Source organism: Melospiza melodia, chromosome 8, assembly GCF_035770615.1.
Source record: "Melospiza melodia melodia isolate bMelMel2 chromosome 8, bMelMel2.pri, whole genome shotgun sequence".
In the NCBI taxonomy this organism is placed as follows: Eukaryota; Metazoa; Chordata; class Aves; order Passeriformes; family Passerellidae; genus Melospiza; species Melospiza melodia.
The window spans coordinates 29,901,641-29,922,820 of record NC_086201.1 but is presented as its reverse complement, the minus strand read 5'-3'; the positions used below and the strand labels follow the sequence as shown (position 1 = coordinate 29,922,820).

Here is a 21,180-nt window from a genome sequence, read left to right as displayed (position 1 = left end):
ATATGAGAGAGTGTGTGTGTGTGCGTGCGTGCTCCTTCTGGGAAGGGAGCGTGGCATCTGTTTCTTCTTGTCTAAAATAATTACCCTGTGTGCGCGGCTTCCCTGAATGCAAAAGAACGGGCTGGGCTGTGGGGCTCGGGGGAACCGTGGGAAGAGCGCTGCTAACTTGGAGCGGGATGATGGATTCTGCTGTCGGGTTACGCTTGGAGAGGAGACTTGAGGAAAGGCTTTCCAGGGCAGGGTCATTGTCCCAGAGAACTTCCCTGAGGGGACGGGCTGGTGCAGCCTCGCAAGGAATACCGCCCGTCTGCGCCCATGGATTCGGTGCGGGACATCTGCTGCCGCTGTTTTGGGAAGGGCATCCCTTTGTTCCTCGGAGTGGCCAGACTCCCCGCTGGAAAACAATGGCCTTCCTAGCAGGGCCACAGGGAGCGGGCCACTCACCGAGTGGTCCAGTGCTCGCTTTGCCTACCCACGGTGGCTCTGTGCTCACACGTGCTGTTTGCTTTTTCCACTAATTTCAAGCTTTGAAATTTCAGACCATGTCATTAAATCTGTTGCTATGTATTTAGTCAGAACCACTATTCTAAGGGACAAACGTAACTGTAACGAAATAAAAGCTAGCTACTCTTAAAATGTATGTCAGAGAAACTATTTAAAATATATCCAGATTGGAAATGGCCACTGGCATAAAGGTCAGGTAAAACTCCTGACTTCGCGATTTTTGTGTGGAATCATGAGCCTTCCATATCCGTCTGTCCTATTGTTAATTGTGAATTAAGGCTGGCAACAAGCTGCCCATCCTTCCCTGCATGAATCATCACTTTGTCAAGCCCTGTGTCAAAAACAAGGCTTTCCCCAAAAGTGTGCAGTGTTAGAGAACAGAAATACTGTGACCCATCTGTTAAAGTTCAGTCCTTGGCTGCTTTTAAACACATGAAAGGTAAAGACATTCTTCTCATGTGCTTTTATTTCCAGTTATCCCGGGCTTGAGTTTAAGAATGTCTTCAATTTAGTGCTTAAAGCAATGTGCTGCCTCGGGCTTAATTTTGTGTGAAGGTGTGAGGGTTGGAGCGTTCCCATTCTTCCCAAAGTAACAAAGTGGTCACTGCTTGTGTTGGCTTGTAGCACTTATTGGCGTGTTAGGTTGCCACAAGTTCCTCCATATCCTTAGGATGTTGCTGAAACACCTTTGTGGTGTTGGATATCTAAAAGGCTTCTGGCTCCTTATGAGCGCCACGAACAGATTAAGTGCTCAGCAAAGCGATGGGGAAAGAACTCATGAAAACATCTTAAATACAGAAGCTTGCCTTTTTACTTTTTTTGGCTTGTCTTTTTTTTGGTTTTGGTAGGAGACCTTGTTAAATCACACCTGTGGGGCGGACCTCTTGTGGAAATGATGCCAGGGGCTGGCAGTTTACCTCTGTCGTGTTAGCCCTTTCAGGCATTGTGCAAGACTCGGGGTAATTGCCTTTAGAAGGGCAAATGTACATTGCAAGCCTGCTAGTGCTTCTGGGGGAAGGGAAAATAAAAGTCTGGCGAACGAGGAGAGGAAGTGGGAGAGAGCAATTGGAAACATAAGCAAAGTCATTAATTTTTCCCACTGTGCACTCTTAAGAAACTGCTGGCAACATACTGGAGGTACTCTGCCTCATGGAAGTGTCAGGGACTTGCTTCACATGATTCTGTGAGATCATCTGGTTTCCCTGAGCTCTGTGGGAACAGAAATTCCTCACGCTGGAGCCTGATCTCATCGCCCTTCGGCAGCAGTAGTAGCAGCGGCTTGGGAATTGGAGAGGAAGGTGAAGGAAGTGCCAGTGGGACAGTTTGGAGAAAAGCTCAGTGCTGGTGTAGGCCAGGCTGGACACTCTTCCCTCCTTTCATTTGCCTTGTGTGGTCAGAGCTGGGACAAATGCTGACATGCCCACCAAAGTTCAGTGCCCTTTCAGACTGCTGAGCTTGGTTAGCACAGCGTCCTTTGAATCCTACCCTGTATTTCATTCATCTTTTTTTACTGTACTAATGAGCAGCAAACTGAAATGGAAAGTGGTGACTGGAGTGACTGTATGCATCAAGCTTGGGGAATTTCCTGAGTTTGATGAAAGTCAAAAATAAAGAGGTTTTTCCCTGCCTTATAGCTGTGTAGTTAGTCTGTTAAATTCTCAGAGCCTTCTAAGTAGCCTCTTCTGTTTGTTGTGGGACTACTGGCAAAAAATTTAGGAAGATTGAAGTAGCAATGACCAGCCCTGGAGTCTGTAACTTGATCTACAGCTTTTTCTCTTCAACTGGGAAAGGAAGTAACAGCTCTTGTTACACCCTTATGTAACCTCTCCATTCATAGCCTCCAAAAAAGAAGGAAACCAGAGCTTGATTTCTGGTGTATAAGCTAACATCAAGGCATGCTTTGTCATTAAGAAACAGTAAAGAATAACATTAATTTTCTCCTGTTTTGCAGTTCCCAGAATAGAAAAAAGCCCCAAAATCCACAACCCTACCAAAAGTTAAACATTTTCATTTTGTGCTGATGGGATAGTGGAAATCTCTGCAACTCTTTGTCATATGTGGTGAAGTAGCTGTTATTGAGGATACTGGAACTACAACGAGGGTGTTTTTGTGGGTCTTTTCTGCTGGGTTTGAGCATTAGTCTCAAAACATTCATCCTTTGCACTTGTACCCCAGTTTGCTTGTGGTTTGGGAGAGCTTTGGTCTTTTGGTGTATTATTCCAGATTTGGGTTCTAAACAGTGTGGAGACCAGGGTCTCTTTTTTTGGTTTGGTTTTTTTTCCTGATAGTGGCATATAGCTTTTAGAGAAAACTACATAAAATTAATCTTTTTGCCTCTCCCAACTCCATTCTACTGGGAAATTTCCCATTTGGTATCACCAAGGAAACTTGCATCCATTTCTTGATATATATTTTAAGTTTGATAGCGAAGTCACCGTGGTGATGAGAAAGTTTCAGTGAGAAAGACTAGTGCTTAAAAATACAGTTTCAGAGGCTGAAAAGAATTATCAAGTCCCCTTTCCAGATGCAAACTGGTTGGGGAATTCTATGCAGACAGTAAAGCAAGAGTTATGGACCACAGAGGCCAGAACAACATCTTTTTTACAGTGCTCCAGCTTTTGGGAGGAAAGCAATTGAGAGGTGGTCTCCAGCCTGAGTGACCAGATTTAACACTTCAGCAAACAAGCTGAATGCTCAAGAAGGAATCCAGAGTCCCAAGGAGTAAGGGCCAGAAATGTTTACCTTTGCTATGATTTTCTTTCATTTTCAGGGGTGGGGAGTGGTAACTGCCTTGTCTCTGGCTTTGTGAAGTGCTGCCTTGGAATTGCTTCTTCAGTGTGGATGTACTGGTTAACTTCTCCTTGTTCTCCCTTGGAGAGGCAGAAGCACTTCCAAGGGTCTTTTATTGGCAGAAATCTTTATGTTGTTGGGCAGGAGGACCATGGGAGCAAAAAAAAGTAAGAGCCCATATCAAGGAGAAAAAGAGGAATAGGTGCTGAGTAACAGAAGGGTTGGTGGGTGTTGTACTATCAGAAGTGCTTCTTGTAGATTTCTTTATTTTTTAAATGGAGGCAGCAAGGAAAGACTCATTTTTCCCTACTGTAAGCAGAAACCAGTTTTTAAAAACGTGTGGCCACAGCCTGGTCAGCAGTGGTACAAGTTTCCTGGGCCCACAAATGTGCTTTGTGTGTGAGCTCTCTTGCTGTTTGCTTGATGCTTCTTTTTCTGTAATATTCTATAATTTTCATCGTTTGTACACTCCAAAGTGCTTCTGGGGGTACTTTGAATTGCAATAAGAGTACAAATATACAACTACAAATAAGAATAATTAAACTGTAGGCTTTGCTACAATGGAAAACCCCCAGGTAGTGAAGTTTCTACTCTTTTATATGCATTTTTTTAATGGAGTCTGTTCTCCTTATGTCTACAAGACTATACTGGTGTTTGAAGATGTTTGAAATCCTGGGCCTTAAGGTAACCACCAGTTTTTATGCACAATGGAGCATATACAGTGTCCTGATAAAATCCTTGCCAGTAATCTTTGAGAACCTGCACCTCAGAAATGAGGAAACTGCTGGGGGATGAAGGGTTGAATTCTGTACCTTGGAAAAGAACAAGCAAAGGAACCTTGGGAAAGAACAAGCAAAGGAAGTTACTCTTACTCTCTGTGTTTTAATGCCTTTGTGTTAAAACAATTTGAAGCACAATTAAGGGTATCACTTTAGAGAAGAGGTATCCTTAAATTTCTTATTGCATAAGGGCTCTGTGGATGGCACTGTAGTGAGAAGTCAGCTCTGCTGTTAGGAGAGCTTTCAAAGGGAGTGAGTTGCTGTTAATCCTCTCCACTGTTTCTCTGTGGAAGCAAATAAGCAACTTAACATAGAGACACTGGGGAAGAGATGAAGAGATGCCATTTTTTCTGTGGCTCTGGGAACCAGTTCACTTAATAGCTTGGCTAGAGCTTTGTTTGAGGGCTGAGAAGAAAGCTCCTCCTAGCAGAGCTCATGCCTACCTGATGTGAAAGAAGGGATACCTAGGATGTCCAGCTTCCAGCAAAAGTAACAGCTGCTCTACCTTTTCATCAAGAGATGCTTGGAGACAGGGCAGCAGAAAGACGGCAGAGGTTGAAAGGCAGATTATTTTTGGGAGTAGTTAAGGCTACAAGATAAACACCTGGTTGCTGGAGTGGCTGGAGACCCTTCCTAACTTTTAAGTGTTTGAGTATGTCTGTGAGTGATGGAGCACTTGAGGTTTGTTGTGCAGAGCAAGCAAGGGAGGTGCTAATTCCCTGTGAACCTTTGAGAAGGAAAAGAGTTGTTGAAGGGGTGAAAATGGATCCCTCTCTCTGTGAAGGAATATTCCTGGTAGTGATGAGGGAATATTGCTGCCATGATATACCAGGAATCCTCTGCACACCTTGCTCGGTCAAATGGGCTCAAATGGGAGATGGAGCAGAAAAGGGTGATTGGGATGGTCAAGGAAAAGCCACTGAGAGGGAAATAGGTAATATGGGCTATGCATTACATGGAATGAAGTCAATTGACGTAAACCTTGGTCAATACTTCCCTGTGAGGGAGAAAACGCATTTAAATTTAAAGCCAAAGCCAAACCCCAGCACTGTTAGCAAAAGCAAGAAGTGGCTATTAGCAGACCTGGAATAAATTTAGTCTGTGACTAAGGCACAGCATAAGGACTGTTTCTCATGGAGAAAGCTGAATAATGGCACTCTGGAGCAGTGCAGTGGTTGTGGCTGTAGGATGCTGTGGTCTGGAGCACACAGGGCAGATACAGCTTCAATTACCATTGTTCAGCTCACAGGCTGTCAGTCTGTCAGGCTGCCGGGGCTAAAAGGGCTCTGGAGATCACCTCCAGTGATCAAAGAGTGCAGGGCTCTGTGGAAACAAAGTTCACGCCAGGAGAAACCCTGGAAAATCTTTTGGCAAGCAAGGGCAGAGCTGGAGCTCCTTGTGCCTTGTAACACTTCTGGAACACGGGGAGCTTGCCTGTATCTCGTGTGAATAGAACTTTTTGCTTCCTGTGAGCTGCCAGACGAGAGTTCTCACTGAAACCAGCGAGGGGAAACTCAGGAGCTGTGAGTGTGTGCTGAGTTTGCCTGCCACAGGTCCGGCTGCTTTCCCTCTGTGGAAGGGAGTTGCTTTCTATTGATGTTTTAAGAAGGTGTCCCTCTCTAAAGCTGTGAAGGGTTCTATTTTATTTGGAAAAATCTCTGTTTATCATGCTAGTTGTTAATAAAAACACTGTCTGCTGGCTTTTAACTTCAGGGACACCTGGACAAGAGTGATTACCGTGTGTTGAAAAGCAACTTCATGAACTGCTCCCATTGTGTGAAATATCTCTTGTACAATACACAGGAAGAGCTGGGGATGGCTGGATTTAGAAATTGATGACTTTTATCCTCTAATTCCAGGTGTCTATCTGAAAATTACTGTTGAGGATGAAAATGACAAAACAGTGGATATAGGTCAACTGCTTGAGACGAGCAAACCTGTCTTAGTACACGTAATTTATTTAAGCCTTGCCTTCCCTTAGATTTTTTTAAATCTTAGGTTTGGGCAAATCATGCTTCCTCTTCCCACAACACTTGCATCCAAATTATTTTATTCCCTCCCTTTACTGAAAGATAGTGTCTTGCTGGACAGAAATGGATGCATAGAATAATCAGTGATGGCAAGTGGTGGGGTGAAGCCTTGCACTACTGTTTTACCTTGGCAGCTACCCCTGGGAGAAATGAGACTAGTCATGTCTGACTTCCTGCAGGTTTTTCTCTTGTGATGGATTGACTTGCAAAGAAGTAATAATTTCCACTTGAAGCTTTTTCTGCAGCTAGGGAATTTTGCAGAGCAATTTTTCTGCTCTGTGGTACTTAATGAGGGGTTTGTTCTCCTCTCAGCCCGTGTCTCTGATGGAATGCTTGTGCTCAGATCTCCTCTCCTGCCTGCTTTTGTGTGCAAAATCAGCTGTTCTGTTGTCCTTTACTCTGTCCTTTTGAATGAAATTCAACATTAGATGTGTCTGAGAGAGTAGATGTGTAGACTAAGAGATGTACAGCTGGCATGATTTGTCTTATTTTCATAAAATACTGGGTTGAAAACATTCCAAACCTTATTTACAAATATTTCAAGGACCCCATCAGTGAGGTTTTCAGGAGGGGAAGTTGCAATGGGCTAGACTAAGACCTTTGGGGTGGTGTTTGGGTGACTTCTTTTCCTGCTGTTTTAAATGGAAAAGGACAGGGAAATTTTTGCTTTACCCAGACTTTTACTGCTTGGAAGATGCTATGGGTGCATGGAAACTGTGAAACCTGTGAGTGCCAACTGCTCTAGGGGTTGGGATGTCTGCTCAGTTACTGTGGCTGATTGATGCTGGGCAGACACAGGCACCGATGCCTCCTCTGGGATCTGGATTTCCTGAAGCTCCTGAATAGGTTTGTGCTCACCTGTGCCCGGTTTTAAGCCTGGTCCACTGACTGCTGTGATGACTTTCTGAGGCTGCTTTTCCTTCTGCTCTTGGCAGCTGAGTGCAGTGTGGGTTACCTGGCCTGTTATTTCGTTTTCTGCATATCTTCAGGGCTTATCACCCACTGCTTAACAGGCAACAAAGCATTTCAGCAGAAGATTAGTGTGTGCTCTGGTATTTTAACCCTGTAGGATTAGGACATCTCTGCCTCACCAATGATGTAAATGTGTGTTTGCTCCACCTTGAGCAGCTTTTGCCTCTGTCAGGGATGTGAGGTTCCCGTGCTGGCTGCAGGAAAGCAAGGCTTGCTTTCTGCCCACGTGCTTGTGTGGAATAGAAAATAAAAACACTATTTTGGTCGAAGGTCTTGATTAGAGCTGATTGCTGGATTGCTCCCGAGGGACTGAAACCTCAGGTGAAAGAAATTATCTGACTCTGTGGGGGCTGATTGATTGTAAAAGTGTTCTGTGGGGATCTGGTACTGAGAGCTCTTTTGAACCCAAGTTCTGGTGAGGTGGCAAGCTCTGGTGTGTGACATAGAGCAAACAAAGAAGATCCCCTAATGTAAATAAACACTGCCTTGGTTTTTGTGCCTCTGTTTTGCAAATGTAACCTTTGGATTGGGCAGCATCCCCCAAAATTGGCAGAAAGCTTTAAGCGGCAGCATGAAAGATGAAGATAATCAGTTTAAAAGGGCACCCACTGCTTAGTGGAGTTTGGCTGTCCAGCAGTAAAAGATTTTTTGGTTTCTTCTCTGAAACAGTGAGAGTGTTTTCTATCTGTCCATATCCCTTACTGGCAACTTTTTCAAAGTTGTGTTGTCTAACCACTGTCAGTCTGAAATGTAGTCTTTGGTTTAGGGGGAGAAGGCAGGACCTTTGACAACTTTTGGTTGTCAACTTTGCAGTCACATTTTGTTCCTTATTTTGAAAAAGACTGAAGGAAACCTTAGCAAGGTGTATGTGCAAAAAACTGACTTCCTTTTTTACTGAATGCTTTATCCCTTTCTGTAGATGTGGACCAGGAATGATTATAAAACTCTGTGGCTGGGCAATGACTAAGAAAAGCCTAAATATAAGAAACCACCATGGATCCTGTTTCTGCTGAACTCAGTGGGATTTTAACCAGAATTTTGGACTGTAAATAGCCTTGGTAGTGAAGATCTATTTCTAGATGCATTGAAAACACCCAAGGTGTTATCCCCATTAAACTAATTTAAGAAAAAAAAAAAAAGAAAAAATGGACTCCAGAATAACCATTCGCATGAAATCCCACTTCACACCTATAATCTTTGAAGCCTGTCAATAGAATCCAAAATGTAAAGGAACATTTTAAGGGTAAAAATGGAGCAGCAGACACATTTTGACAGTATTTTCACAGATGCCAAAGAAAGAGTGCCTTAGCAACATTGAAAGACCCAAATGATTTTCCCAAAACCTGGTGTGACTGGATGACTGACCCAGATGAGTTAAAGTAAGGCAGAAAGTTGACTTAGGAAATAGATCAGCCCCAGAGTGCGATTACTGGTGGCAGTTATTGTGCTGTGGTTGCAAAATAATTATCAGAAGTAATTTGAAGACATGTACTGCTGGGACTGTAAAGTAGGAATAATAGAATAGATATACCCCATGGTCTCATAGAGCAGGTAATATCCATGCTAATGTTATTCAAACCACTGGGAAAAAAATAACAGAAAGTAGCCTTAGAGAAATGCAAACACAGCCCCCTCAGGCTGCTGAATTAGTTGGTTTTGGTTTTTTTAAGGAAGAGAAAGAGGGCAAAGCTCTATCTTCTGCGTACGTGGCTCATGTGATTTTGGTTTTGTGGTAAGATACTGTGCACCTTTCTGGTGATACCAGAGTTGTTCATAGTTTCATCATAATATGAACAGAGGCATGAGAGAAACATCTCTCTCACTTTAGGGGAGATTACTGCTTAGTGTGCTTTGTAACCAAGCTGTAAATAAATGTAAAAATAAAAGAGAAAACACCCCCCAACAAAAACACCAAAACAAAAACCCTAAAACCCCCCAACAAGCCCCAAAGAACTTCAGCAACAGCCAAACCTCTCACTTGTGCATTTTTGAAGAACCTGAGTCCTGGTAATGAAGGAAGTTTCATCCACTGTTTACATCCGGAAGAGATGATGTCCCAGCAAACATTTTGTACATGTCCTAATGCAGGCTAATTATCCCACTATCAGTTTTTCTAAACTGCACTTAAGCCTCCATTGTTAAACTATTAAAAGATAATATTGCCTCAGTGGTTGCAGCTGTTTGTTCAACAGTACCTTAAGCGGCCTGATTCTTTCTTGAAAATTACCCAATCTTTAGATAAATGTGTGGTGTTGGGTAGCAGAGGCAAGTGGAGCATTCGTTTCTCCTGTGGAATTCTCTGGTCAGATCTTCTGTCATCTAAATTGCAGTCACTGGTGCGAAACTGCCCTAATCTGATGTTGCTGAAGGGCTGTTCCCATTTAGCTGATGCTGAATGCAAACATTCCTGCGGTCCCGGTACAAAAAACACCCCGTAATGCCGCATTTTACTCTTGTAATTCACCAGGGCTGGTTGTTGTTAAGTGCTCAAGGAACCCGGTACACGTGTGTCATGTTGGGTGCCCACGGAAATTTACGAGAGGTTGCACAAGGATTCAAATAACAGCTCTTGCTTGGTAGGTAAGATGTGAGAAGCATTAGCTAATTCAAAAGCTCCAAATTATAAACTTTTCCAGTTTGGAAAGCACTGATTTGTGCAGTAGGACTCAGAGAAAGGAAGGAATTCAGAAGCTATCCAGACGCTGGCAAAACCAAAAGGAAAGATGGAGAGTCAGAGGAAGCCTTTTAGTTCTTTGAGTGCTTTTACTGATGTTGTGATAGCCATTAACATTCCTTCCTGAAATTCGTCCGTCGCGTTCCTCAAGTCCATTTTCTTGCAGGAAAAACAGCGGGCTGCAACACGGAGGTGTTTTCTGCTCTTTTCCACAGGACATGGATGTGTCAGAGCGACAATTGAGAGCGGTCCCAGCTGGGAAGGAGGGTGCAGGTGTTCCTGGCAGAGCAGATGGGAGGGATCTGGAGGGAAAGCAGGGGTTTCCTCTGGATGATATCAACGCTTTTTCACACATGCTGGTGTAGGGAAATGCAGCTCTGAGTGAAAAGGGCATTGTAGCAGTTCAGCTGCAGAGTCTGCCTCAGTTTGCCTGGTGAACCAGCACAGGGTGTTTCCAATGAACTTCCACCTTTGGGGCATCAGGACAGGATAAATTTAAATCCTGCCTCTTGCTAAATTGGTACTTAAGTTTGTCATGAGCAGCAGCACCAGATGATGGTTGCAGCCCCTTTTGGTTTTGTTTTGTTCAAATAATGACATTGTGTCCCTGGCTGCTTTCTGCAGCAGTGGCCTGTCAATGTCCCCACCTTGTGTGGGTTGATTGCTCCCTGACAGAGAAAACAGGGAAGGGGTGGGCAAGCATAATTACAGCCTGGCAGGGGCTCAGGATCAGGCCTGGAACATGAAATCAGCTTGAACTCCACTATTGAATTACTGATGTTGCACATTGTTCCTGTTAAGAGTTAGAGAAAAGGGGAGCAAGCTGGTTGTGGTGAAACCAAAAGCTTGTGGTGTTTTAATGTTTGGTTTTGTTTTTAAATAATCAGAGCTTGAAGCATATGTGAGTACATCTGTGTTGGTTTTGATGGTAGGGAAATTGTCCTCTTGCTACAATGCCTGGAAAGAAAAAAAAGAGCCAAGCCACCTCTGCAGGCAGTGATAATTCCAGTGCACCAAACTCCTGAGTGTGAGCTAAGGGCTGCACAGCTGTAGGAAGCTGATGACAATTGTTGCTGTTCTGCTGTTGGAGGGTGATGTGGAAAACCTGGGACAATTCCATAAGGTGCTGTATGCCAATAACAGGGCATTACTTCATTTCCCCCCTGGAGAATGTGTGCATTTAATTCTGCAAGGCTTTGGGGGTTTTTGCCTGTTCTCTGCATTCTCTTCTATTTATAGCTGTCATTAGCTCTTTTTCCAGAAAATGGCCAATGATAGGGTTGCTGTGACTGTGGGATGCTGTGATTTTTAATATGCCATCCTTGTGGCCAAGAGAGGCAAGAAGGTTTTAGATTCAACTGAAAATGTAAATTTTATACCAATCCCAGGCACTGCAAGCAGTGGATACAACAGTCTGTGTTTTAAAAGGCTCTGTGTGGCGTGGGAGTGTGAGGATAAAAGCAGTTTAAAGACACAGCCTGCCCAGCACTTCTCCTCCCAAGCATGTTGTCCAACATAAAACAGATCAAACTGTGAAGGATTACTGAATTGACTTTTAAAATATTTTTCTGAGAATGGAAGCATGTTGCAAATGTTCTCACTCCGTTGAATTTAGGGCTTAGATATGAGACCGAGGGGAGGAAGAACAGATTTTTCAACTGCCTACAGAAAAAGGAGATATTTAGGAATGCTGCTGATCTTTCCTTTAGGGACAAGAAGGGTCAATTTGGGAGAAGCCTCGGGTGGTAAATGGATATGGGTGAGATGAGAGAATGTTGAAGGAAGAATCTGATCCTCCTGATGTCTCAGGCACTGGGAGCAGGTTCTGGTCCCATCCCTCTCTTAGATCTGGTTCTTGTAAATGGTTCTTGAGTAGCATTCATCTTTTTAAAGGTGTGTGAATACATCTAAGAGTAGAAGCCACTTGCTTTTATGTTTGCCACTGCTTCCCAAACTGTGGTGAGCACACTGTCAGCAGCACTGATGGGAAATATTAACAGCTGCAAGGCTTCTTTGAGTGTATGGCAAATACTTGGACATGGATTTGGATTGCATTTCTGAGCTTTTTCTGAAGTTTAGCCATGTAATGTTGCAAGGGCTTGATTATTTTTCTGTGAAGTGTGCTGATTTTTGACATTTTTTATAAAGCTAGTTCTAAAATTAGCATTTGGTATTTTGAAAGTGCTATATATTGATCTTCTACTGCATTCTTCTAGTAGATTAATTTCAGTTATTAAGTCCTATTTAATTGATATGTGTTTAAACACTGTTGGTTTCTCTTAGCAGTGCTTTTCCCCCCCCCTCCACTTTTTACCTCAGATATACAACCAAATTATCCCACAGGCTGGATTTTCCTTTGTTAGCTAAACCAGAGCAGGGATTAAGATTGGATTCCACCAAAGCAAAGGCCAACAATGCTGCCATGGCAGAACACTCTTGAATCATACATAAGTGTAGGAGGTAATCTTTAATGGATTTTTGCAAAGGCTAGGCTATTGAAAATGGCTTTGAGCAGTCAGTATTCAATAAGTTGTTTCAGCCTGTTAATTTTCTCATCATTTGGGTTTCTAGTATTTTCTGGCTTGCAAGTTGATGAAAAATATTTTAATCATAGAATGCTGTAAATTATTGTGGAAAAAACCAAGCTGAAAATTAACCTTTGACCATAAAATGGAACTTTTCCAATATATTGATAAGTCAATATCTGTATACAGCTTTTTGATCCAACTTATAAAAATGGATATAGTGTCTTCCTACACCTCTTCTGCAAAACATGGTGCTGAATTTGGGAATTAATGGATGTTTTTGATGGGTTTGGCTGCTCTTGAAATTCCCAAGCAGTGATGCATGAAGTGTGGTAGGTGGTATGTAATTTCACAATGGTAAATGAGGTATTGTACTTAGAACTTAAATTTTAGGTTTAAATTGCCCTTATTAGGATTTTGTGTTGGCTTTTTTTTATATATTTGGCCACAAACCCATTATTTAATAAGTTCCATACTTGAGAAGGGCTTTATTTTTTCAGCCTTCAAAAGTTATTTGAGCATTAGTCGATGTATGGGAAGTAATTAGGTTGCTGAAACAAGATTGGTAGTTTAAAGAATTTTTCTTAATAGGATGCAGAAGTTGAAGTGATACCTCTGAAAAGATTCTACGAATGTTTAAAATTTTTTTTGGTGATTCAGAGAGGTGAACTTTTAAGAATAAAAGTATCTTTCTCTACAAAAATATTTGTCCAGTGTTTCTGTTTAAAATAAATGCTCTTTTGTTTGTTTAGCAGAGTTGACTCAGCTTTGGTTGGTTACCATAGTTCAGCACTGTTTTTGCATTTCCATGTGAATTTCTAGTAATTCCCAGGCTTGGTTCAGGTTTTGGGGATCTTTTTGTATCACTTTGCTAGCTGCCTGTGGAGCTGTGCTTCTCTTCGTTGAATTTGGAAAAACATCAAGCAAGACTTAAGTCTTGATCTAAAATCCTTCAAATGTCACTCGCTGATGAAAAACATCAAATAACCTCTAGTGAAGTTGTGGCTGCAGGGAGAAGGGAGAGATAAAAGACTTTGCTTGTTTTAAATTAGTGATCTCATGGAGAGGTACTGTGGCAAGGTAGCACTGGTTATAGGAGGTAATAGCTGCTCAGTGGCACTTTGGGAAACAAGAAAAAATATTTAGAATTAAAATGCACGGCAGTGGTAGGGGGACCAAGGAGAGCCTGATAGAATTCTGTAGCTGACAGCTGAAGCTGAGCTGCTGTTCTGTGTGGCTGTATCTGTGCAGTGGCTGGGCCTTGGTTTGTGTGGTCGGCAAAGCTGTTCTCTCACCTCTGGCTCCCTGTTTGTGGCCGCCGCTGTGAATCCATCCATTTTCCAGTCTCCCCGTGGAAGCTGAAAGCAGCAACTGTGTGCCCAGAGCTCCCGAGGAGCTCACTAATCTCCAGCGTTTGGATTGGAGGCATAAAAGGCTGGGAGGATCAAATAAGTGCCAAGTTTTGGCCTGACCTTGACTTCTTTGTCTAAATGACTTCCTTTATCAGGCTTGCTTACTTTGTTTTGTTTGATCCTGGTCCCCTGCTCAAGCCCAGCTTCTGGCCTTTGCCACTCCGAGTATATTCGTGCAGTGTCTCCACTTATCAGCTGGATTGTTGCTGCCCAGTGAAAATGTTCTCTCCAGCAACAAAATTACAAGTGAATGAAGTAATTTGGTAGCTTCATGTAGCCAATACCAGCACTACTTTAGAACCCACGGTTCATGAACTAAGATCAAATAGTGTGGTTTTTGTCTCTGAGCGGTTTCACTGAGTTGTTTTCCATTTCAATATTAATGGAGGAGGAAAAATGCAAGTAAGCATGAAAAAGAAACTCAGAGTTATTGACAAACTTGAATTCTAATTTAATTTCTGGAGATTCTGATGAAGCTTTTGATAAAACACAGACTTGCATGCACTTGAATAATGTGTTGAAATCATCCAAATACTCTGGTTTTGATGCCCACTGGAATCTTCACTCCTGTTTCTAGTAGTTTCATGTTTAATGTCAAGTGGACCAGAAGGCATTGTTGACTATTAGAAGCTACATTTTGGAATCATGTGGACTACCTGGGTAGATGCAATGACCTTGAGAATGTTCCTTGGAAACATAATTTTAATGTAGCGTTCTTTCAACTTTTATTCCTGAAGTTGTGTTACTAGATAATGTCTGTGAATAATTAGAGTAACCTTGAGCTAAACTTTGCTGTTTGTTTTATTTTTGGTTTTTTTTTCGTTTTTCTCAGGACAAAATGGCCAAAATGGAGGTCAAGACATCGCTTTTAGACGACATGATTGGGGTGGGAGATATGGTTCTTTTAGAGCCACTTGATGAAGATTCCTTCATCAATAACCTGAAGAAGCGCTTTGATCACAATGAAGTTTATGTGAGTATATGTTAAAAAATAACATCCTATGGGGAGCTATACTGTCATTCTTAAGATATGTGTTTATTTATAAGAATACACACAGACTGAGTGCCTGAACATTATCTATTGTATTAGGGATGTTTTAAACCATACTTGTGCTTTAGCCTTTCCTGTACTACATTCTTTGCATTTGATCTTCCCCATCTGGGATATTTTTCCTTTTTCTGTTTCTCCATTACACGACATGGGAGACCTGTGATTTTCATAAAGAACAGTTCCAGAACTGCTGCTGGCAGTAACTTTGATGCTCCTGTTGTCAGAGGGCACTGCAGTTATAAATAATTCATTTACAGGGAAGGCACTTCCAGGATGTTAGAGCGGGCTGAAGCAGAAACAATACATGCTCAGAATATGCTAAGGGTAACTTAAATATTGCCTGCTATCTTTGATTTGCAAAAAGGGTTGTGTTTATTACAATGGTTGGGTTTTAAACTAAATACAATGAGCTTGGATATATGTGGAAGTAATCAAAGTCTTCAGGCATATTAATCTCTGAGTGATGATCACAGGAGACATGTGAACTGGCAGTTGAAACACAAGGCAGGGAATGAAGAGACAAATGGTGATTCCAGTTAAGCCTTTCATTTCCTGCTTCATCTCTTTGTTCCACTTTTGCTAAAATGTGCACGGTATTGTGTCTGTTTTTTTGCTTAGGGTGTGTGAACTTAATGGTTTGGAGAGACTTTCCAAGGCTGCTGGTGAGCCTAAATATTTAACCAAAGTATATCTGTGATCTGCAAGTAATTGTGTCTGCAGCTTACTCAAATCAAATAGGTGTTCTGAACTTAATTATAATTTACCCTTCCTCCCTTTTTTAAGTTTTGGGGTGATTATATTTTTCATTCTTGCTGAGCATTTGAACCATGATGGTTTCATTATACTGGAGATTGGAAAGAAGGTATGGTAGGATCTGTGCTATTTTTGTTTGCTTCTTCTATCCCTTAGTGATAGTCTGTGCTTTTCTACCCCTGCTATTCACTGTCTGCCATGTCCTTCTTGTCAATTTTCTTGTTCAACCAGGCCTGCTCCCTTTTCTGGACACATTAGGTTGGTAATATACCTATTACTATACTCCTAAATGCTATTGTATGGTCTCCACTGATTGCTCCTTCAGGTTGTACTGGCAATTTAAATTAAACAATAAAATTAGATTAAGAAAAGACTCTCAGTATCCATGAAAAACTTGTTGAAGAAGAAACCAAAATGATCTTTATTTGTGGAGAGATTTTTTTCCTCAATGGTTAAAAAAATGAACCTTTTTGTTTTTACATTTCTGTTATACCTTTGAGAGTTACATTTGTGAAACTTTGCCTTGAATTTTCCTTGTTCCTTGAAAATGGGTTCTGTGCCCTATGGATAACCCTTGGATATTGATACAAACAAGTAGATATCAGACTTTTCTTTTCTGCTCTTTCATCTTGTTTCTGGCAAATCTTTCATTTTCAATAACTGCAGTGGCAGTCTCTTCTGGGATTCAGTTTTTTTTTTCCAGTCAGTGACTTATATGCTTAATATGTTCCACATCAGTTTTAGGGTTAATACTCTATTCCTAGTGCCTGCAGTAACAGTGGGTGATTCTGAATCATCCCATTCCATTCAACTCAAGAAAAAATGAAGGAAAAGAAAAGGAAAGAGCTGTTTGCCTGGAGATTAAAGGAGGCAGCAGCACCCAGCCCAATCTTTGGGTCATATTTGAAAGTTTTATTTAAAGCATTAAAGATGCAAACCTGTTCTGTGAGGGCACCCTGGACTGTGCAGTTTCTTACAAAGGATTGCTATAAATCTTATGCAAGTGGATTTCCCAAAGGGGGTTTTGGTTTCTTTTATTTTTTCCAGTCAACTGCTATGGATTTTGCTGTCAGCTACTATGGATTGCATTTAATTACATGTTTCTGCTTATTTCAGACTAGGTAGTTTTTTTTTTCTTGAAAGAAACTGAATGTTTTAATAGCAAATGGGTTTTCTATTTTGTTGTTATCTGCTGTTATGAGCTAGTTGACAATGTGTGTTCAAACACACATTTCTTTGAGATGGTGACATTGAATTATGTATTTCCCCCAGTTTCTGATTCTGCTGCACCTGGCACTGATGTGCGATTTAATTATCTGTATTATGTGCTTTGGTAGGTGATAGCAGGTGCCACTTTTCCCTAGCAATGTAGGATCCTTTGGCTTGCAGGTGGGAAAGTCTGTTTTTTCAAGGTCTTACAAGCTCTGTGTGTGAATCTAGAATATGAAGGCCAAATGATCTTTGCAAATATTAAAACATTCACTACATACAATGGTGGAAAAAAGAGATGTTCATGCCTGTGCCACATGCTGCTACCAAGTATGCAAGTTACTTGGCTTGTGATGCTGCATGGTTTTATTTACCAAATCACTTGAGGAATATTGTCTCCTCTCCATATCTGCTGGGTTTTGCCACCTTGCAAATTTTTTGCATGTTTTAGAAAATTTGTAAAACAGTAACAGTTGGAATGGTGCTCACTGTAACAACCACATTAATTTTCAAGTACAAACTCTTCTCTATCTTCTCCTTGCTGCTGCCACTCATGGCAACTACACTTTGCATTTCTGGTTTTAGACTCTGATAGGCACAATGGAGCCTCTGTTACACCTGCAAGTAGGGCTTGTTTTACCATGTAAAATCTGTAGTTTGCATCCAGGGGAAACCAAATTGCTCTACTGAAGGTCTGCTGCTGGTGCTTAACCAAGACTGCAGATTTCTGCTGCTCCAACAAGCTGCACAGAGAAATTGACCCCTCAGGATCCTTTCAGAGGGCAGTAGGAATGGATTTGTCCTTTAATGGCTGAGCTGTGGGCTCAAGTTCAGCCCTCGTGTCAGTATTCCACTGCAGGCATTGCCAGAAGTTGTGCTCAAGTTTAAAGAATAAAGTCAAGCTGCAGCAAACCAGGCTTACCCAGCATGGTTTTCTAAGCTGTTTCCTGCAGACTGAAGTCTCTGTCTGTGCTACACATATTAGTTTTTAAGAGGAGTTGCAGTTGTAACCTTCAGAAGGGTTTGTTGTGAGGAATGAGACCTGTAACATGGATAGCTTTGAAGACGCTGTGAGGCTGGCCAGGTGCTGCACGATGGTGTTAGCCAGTCTTGGTAGGTAAACTCACTAAGGAGACTTAGAGAGAGATGGGCACGAGATTTTTTAGTAAAGCCTGCTGTGACAGGATGAGGAATATTGGTTTTAAACTCAGAGGGTAGATTTAGACTAGATAATAAGCCAGACATTTTCTTTATGATGTGGATAGTAAAGCACTGTAATGGGCTGTCCAGAGAGGTGGTAGTTGCCTCATCCCTGGAAACATTCAAGATCACCATGGAGATGGATTCTGAGCAACCTGATCTAGTTGGAGATGTCCCTGCTCATTGCAGAGGGGATTGACTGGACTACAGACCTTTAAATATTCCTTCCAGCCCAAACTCTTCTGTGATTCTATGAAACGTGAGACTCAGATCGAGCCATCAGTGAACAATGCCAAACCTCTCCCCTCCCCATAGCCAAGGATGACAAGATAGTTGGGCTCATTCCACTAGAAGATTTTTTGCCTTTTCTAGTCTCTTTAACAGTTTTTATGTTCAGTGCTGAATATTTGATGTTGGAGATCCTAGTGCCAGCTCCATTTTCCCCTTTGAAACTCTAGATCATCTCCACCAGAGCTCCCTTTGCAGAAGCATTTAGCATTTAGCTCCGATGGCCCTTTTGTATCATCTCAGGCACTGTAAGCCCTTCAAGGACATTGGCAAAGTTTCATGCCATGGTGCAAACATGGCAATGAGCTCCCTCCTTAGAGTGAGGGAGCAGACTGTGGCCTGATTACCTGTTGTTCAATTTTATGTGTATTTGATGGAAAGTTTAATAGACTTGGGTGTTGTGTTACATACTAGAGCACAAAGCTGGAGGCTGTGCCTATAAAAATAAGCATGAAGGCTGGTGGAGCTGGAGTTAGGCCAAATATTCTACTAAAGACCATCAGATTCTGCAGTAATCTCATGCTGAGTGGCTTTGGGAGGGGGAGGGTTTGTTGGGTAACACGCATGTGTTAATTGGAAATGGGAATCTTAGAGTTTAGTCATGTCTGGAAATGTCTGAGGTATGTCTGACCAACAAAAATCTCATTAGAAAGCTGTAATTGTTTATTATATTGTTTTTGCAACTCTTAAACTTTACATTGATAAAATTTGCATTGCTGTTCCACAAAAGCTCTTTTCTGTAACTGTTGGTAACAAAAGCCCGTGGGAGTCTTTCGTTAACTTTACGAAGTAAAATGTGGCTCATGGGCAATGCATTAGCAAGTAGGAAAGAATCCCACAATGTTGATTATTTGAAGGTTTCAGGGAGCAGTTTGTGTGGTTAAAATGTGTGACCTGCAGACCGCATGGAAAACTTTAAATACATTCATAAAATTCAGTTGGTGTGTGATTGATGAATTTTTGACTTGTTCTGTTGAACTCCCTCTCTTAAGGTTTGTTTTTTTTTCTCTAAGTTGGCTGAAATATGCTCGCCCAATCCAATTCAGCAATTATTTTTCCTTTGCAGTTTGGGATGCTGACAAATGGGGAGGGGGCTATATCTGTCTATATATGCATTTGCAGTGACTCATGAATGGTAGAGATTTTGGGTAAAATGTAGTATTTGTATTGGTCTGAAACTTATTTCTATGCTGGGTTTGTTGCTTTGTGAGACACGTGGAAGTGTCAAGGGAGGTGTGAGGAGCCTGGAGGGGAGTGGAGCTGCGTAGGCTCACAGGAGTCAGCCTTTAGAGGTCAGATATGGCTTTATTCTGCTGCCCTGCACATTTTTCCCCACAGTTATGTTGTTTCTTGAAGTCTTCCCAAATTTGCAGAGGTCAACATTTTGTTCCTTACAAGAAAATGTTTGTTTGCTTTTTGTTCTTACAACAAAACAGAATCTTTCTCTGATGTCAGCGTTTAATTTGTATTTTCTGGTGCGTGGAGTTTGTGGGCTGCTTTGAGCAGCAGCAGTCTTATGTTACTGAACATTTGTTGTTTTATCACTGAAACATTAAATATTTGGCATTCCAGGGTAATAACTCTGTTTTATCTGTTTGAGGTACCATCCTTGTGGCTGCCTTCTGCTGGCATGGCTGTTGACATGTGCTTGTTCATAGACTGAGCTCCTTCCTGTTGATCTTAATTGCTTTAATATTTTAGGGTTAGCCTTTTTGGTTTTGACTTTCCAGTGTGTTTGTCTATGCTATGGATTCATCCCATTTTCAGCTACCTTAGATTATTTAGGACTTCACTGAATTGCTATCAAGCACAGTGGCTTTGTTCCTGCTGCACTCGTACCTGGTATTCCAGATGCTACATTTGCAAGAACAGGGTAGGGAACACATTTATGTGAATGAGACCAGTTGTCCTGGTCTGCATCAGCCTTGTGTAGCCATTCCATTGATCCCGTAAAGAAGAGCCTTGTGGGGCTGGGAAACACAGATGCAGCTTGCTGGGAAGGTCTCTGTGGTAGTAGTAACTCAGTGACTGTTGAAGTTCAATTTTATTCTCAGTTTCATTATGCTGATGCCAGCATGATCATGTTCACCTTTAAAATGTTGTTCTTGGGGCCAGGTGGGGTTTTTTGTTGGGTTTTGATGAGGGTCGTTGTCCCCTGTGGATTTTGGGTACGTCATAGCTGCGTGTGTGCTGGCTGGGGGCAGGACTGTGCTTTGCTGCTCCTGCAGCAACACCCCTGAGAGTCTTTCCCCCTGCCAGATCTGACCCTGCTCTCTTGTCCTTTCATGTGTTTACTTGTGTTCATCCAGCAAGTCCATCCTGGGCTGCTGGTCTCCCTTTGGGAGTTTGAGCAGTGGCAGGTGTGGTGGCCATCCAGCTTCTTGAAGGCAGGGTGGTTTGAGAGCTGGATCAGAGCAGCCATCCATCTGCCTGTGATGGGAGCCCAGGGGACCTGAGCTTCCTCCCATCTCCTTCTCTTCCTCCCTTGGGGAATGCCTGTGTCAATTTGAGCAATTTTCCCATCAGTGCCTCAACAGTTTTGCCCTTTGAGGGAAGCTACTGAGTTGTAGTAATAATATTGTTGCAGCTGCCACAGGCTAGGACCTTGAAGCCTGCTGCTTCTTCAGATGTGAAGAAAGGCTTCTGTGCCCAAGGCACATCTTTTCTGTGATAGCTTGTGGCCGAAGAAGTATTCTGCCTCCCTGCAAATCTTGCCTTGCTTTGTTATCTAGATAAAAATCCTGTGGGTCCTCTGGCCCTTCACATCAGCCTGCTACAGCAAAACAAACTTTATAACTTGCCCAGAGTCGGGAGTAAAGATTTTCACAGCAGGTTGGCTGCTTTTTACCTTGAAGGGCTTTGTGGGAGGAGAGTTATTTATCTCAAGGCAGTGCTTTGTTTCCCTTCTTTTTTGTACAGCTCCCACGATGCAGAGCCTCGTGTTTGAGGCACTGCTTGGAGGGCTCCATGCAGCATTTGCATGAGGGAGTAAG

The 21,180-nt window shown here is 42.2% G+C and overlaps 1 protein-coding gene across 4 annotated transcripts in view; it reads left to right on the top strand.

The window, feature by feature from the left end:
* The window catches only part of MYO1B (myosin IB), a 107,575-nt gene that overhangs the window by 633 nt on the left and 85,762 nt on the right, over positions 1 to 21,180 (top strand). For all 4 annotated transcript variants that reach the window (XM_063162493.1, XM_063162492.1, XM_063162495.1 and 1 more), the window contains one exon: positions 14,519 to 14,659. In XM_063162493.1, the coding sequence (XP_063018563.1) occupies positions 14,525 to 14,659 (135 nt within the window). In that variant the 5' untranslated portion in view covers positions 14,519 to 14,524. Of the gene's footprint in view, positions 1 to 14,518; positions 14,660 to 21,180 lie in introns of those variants that run through there.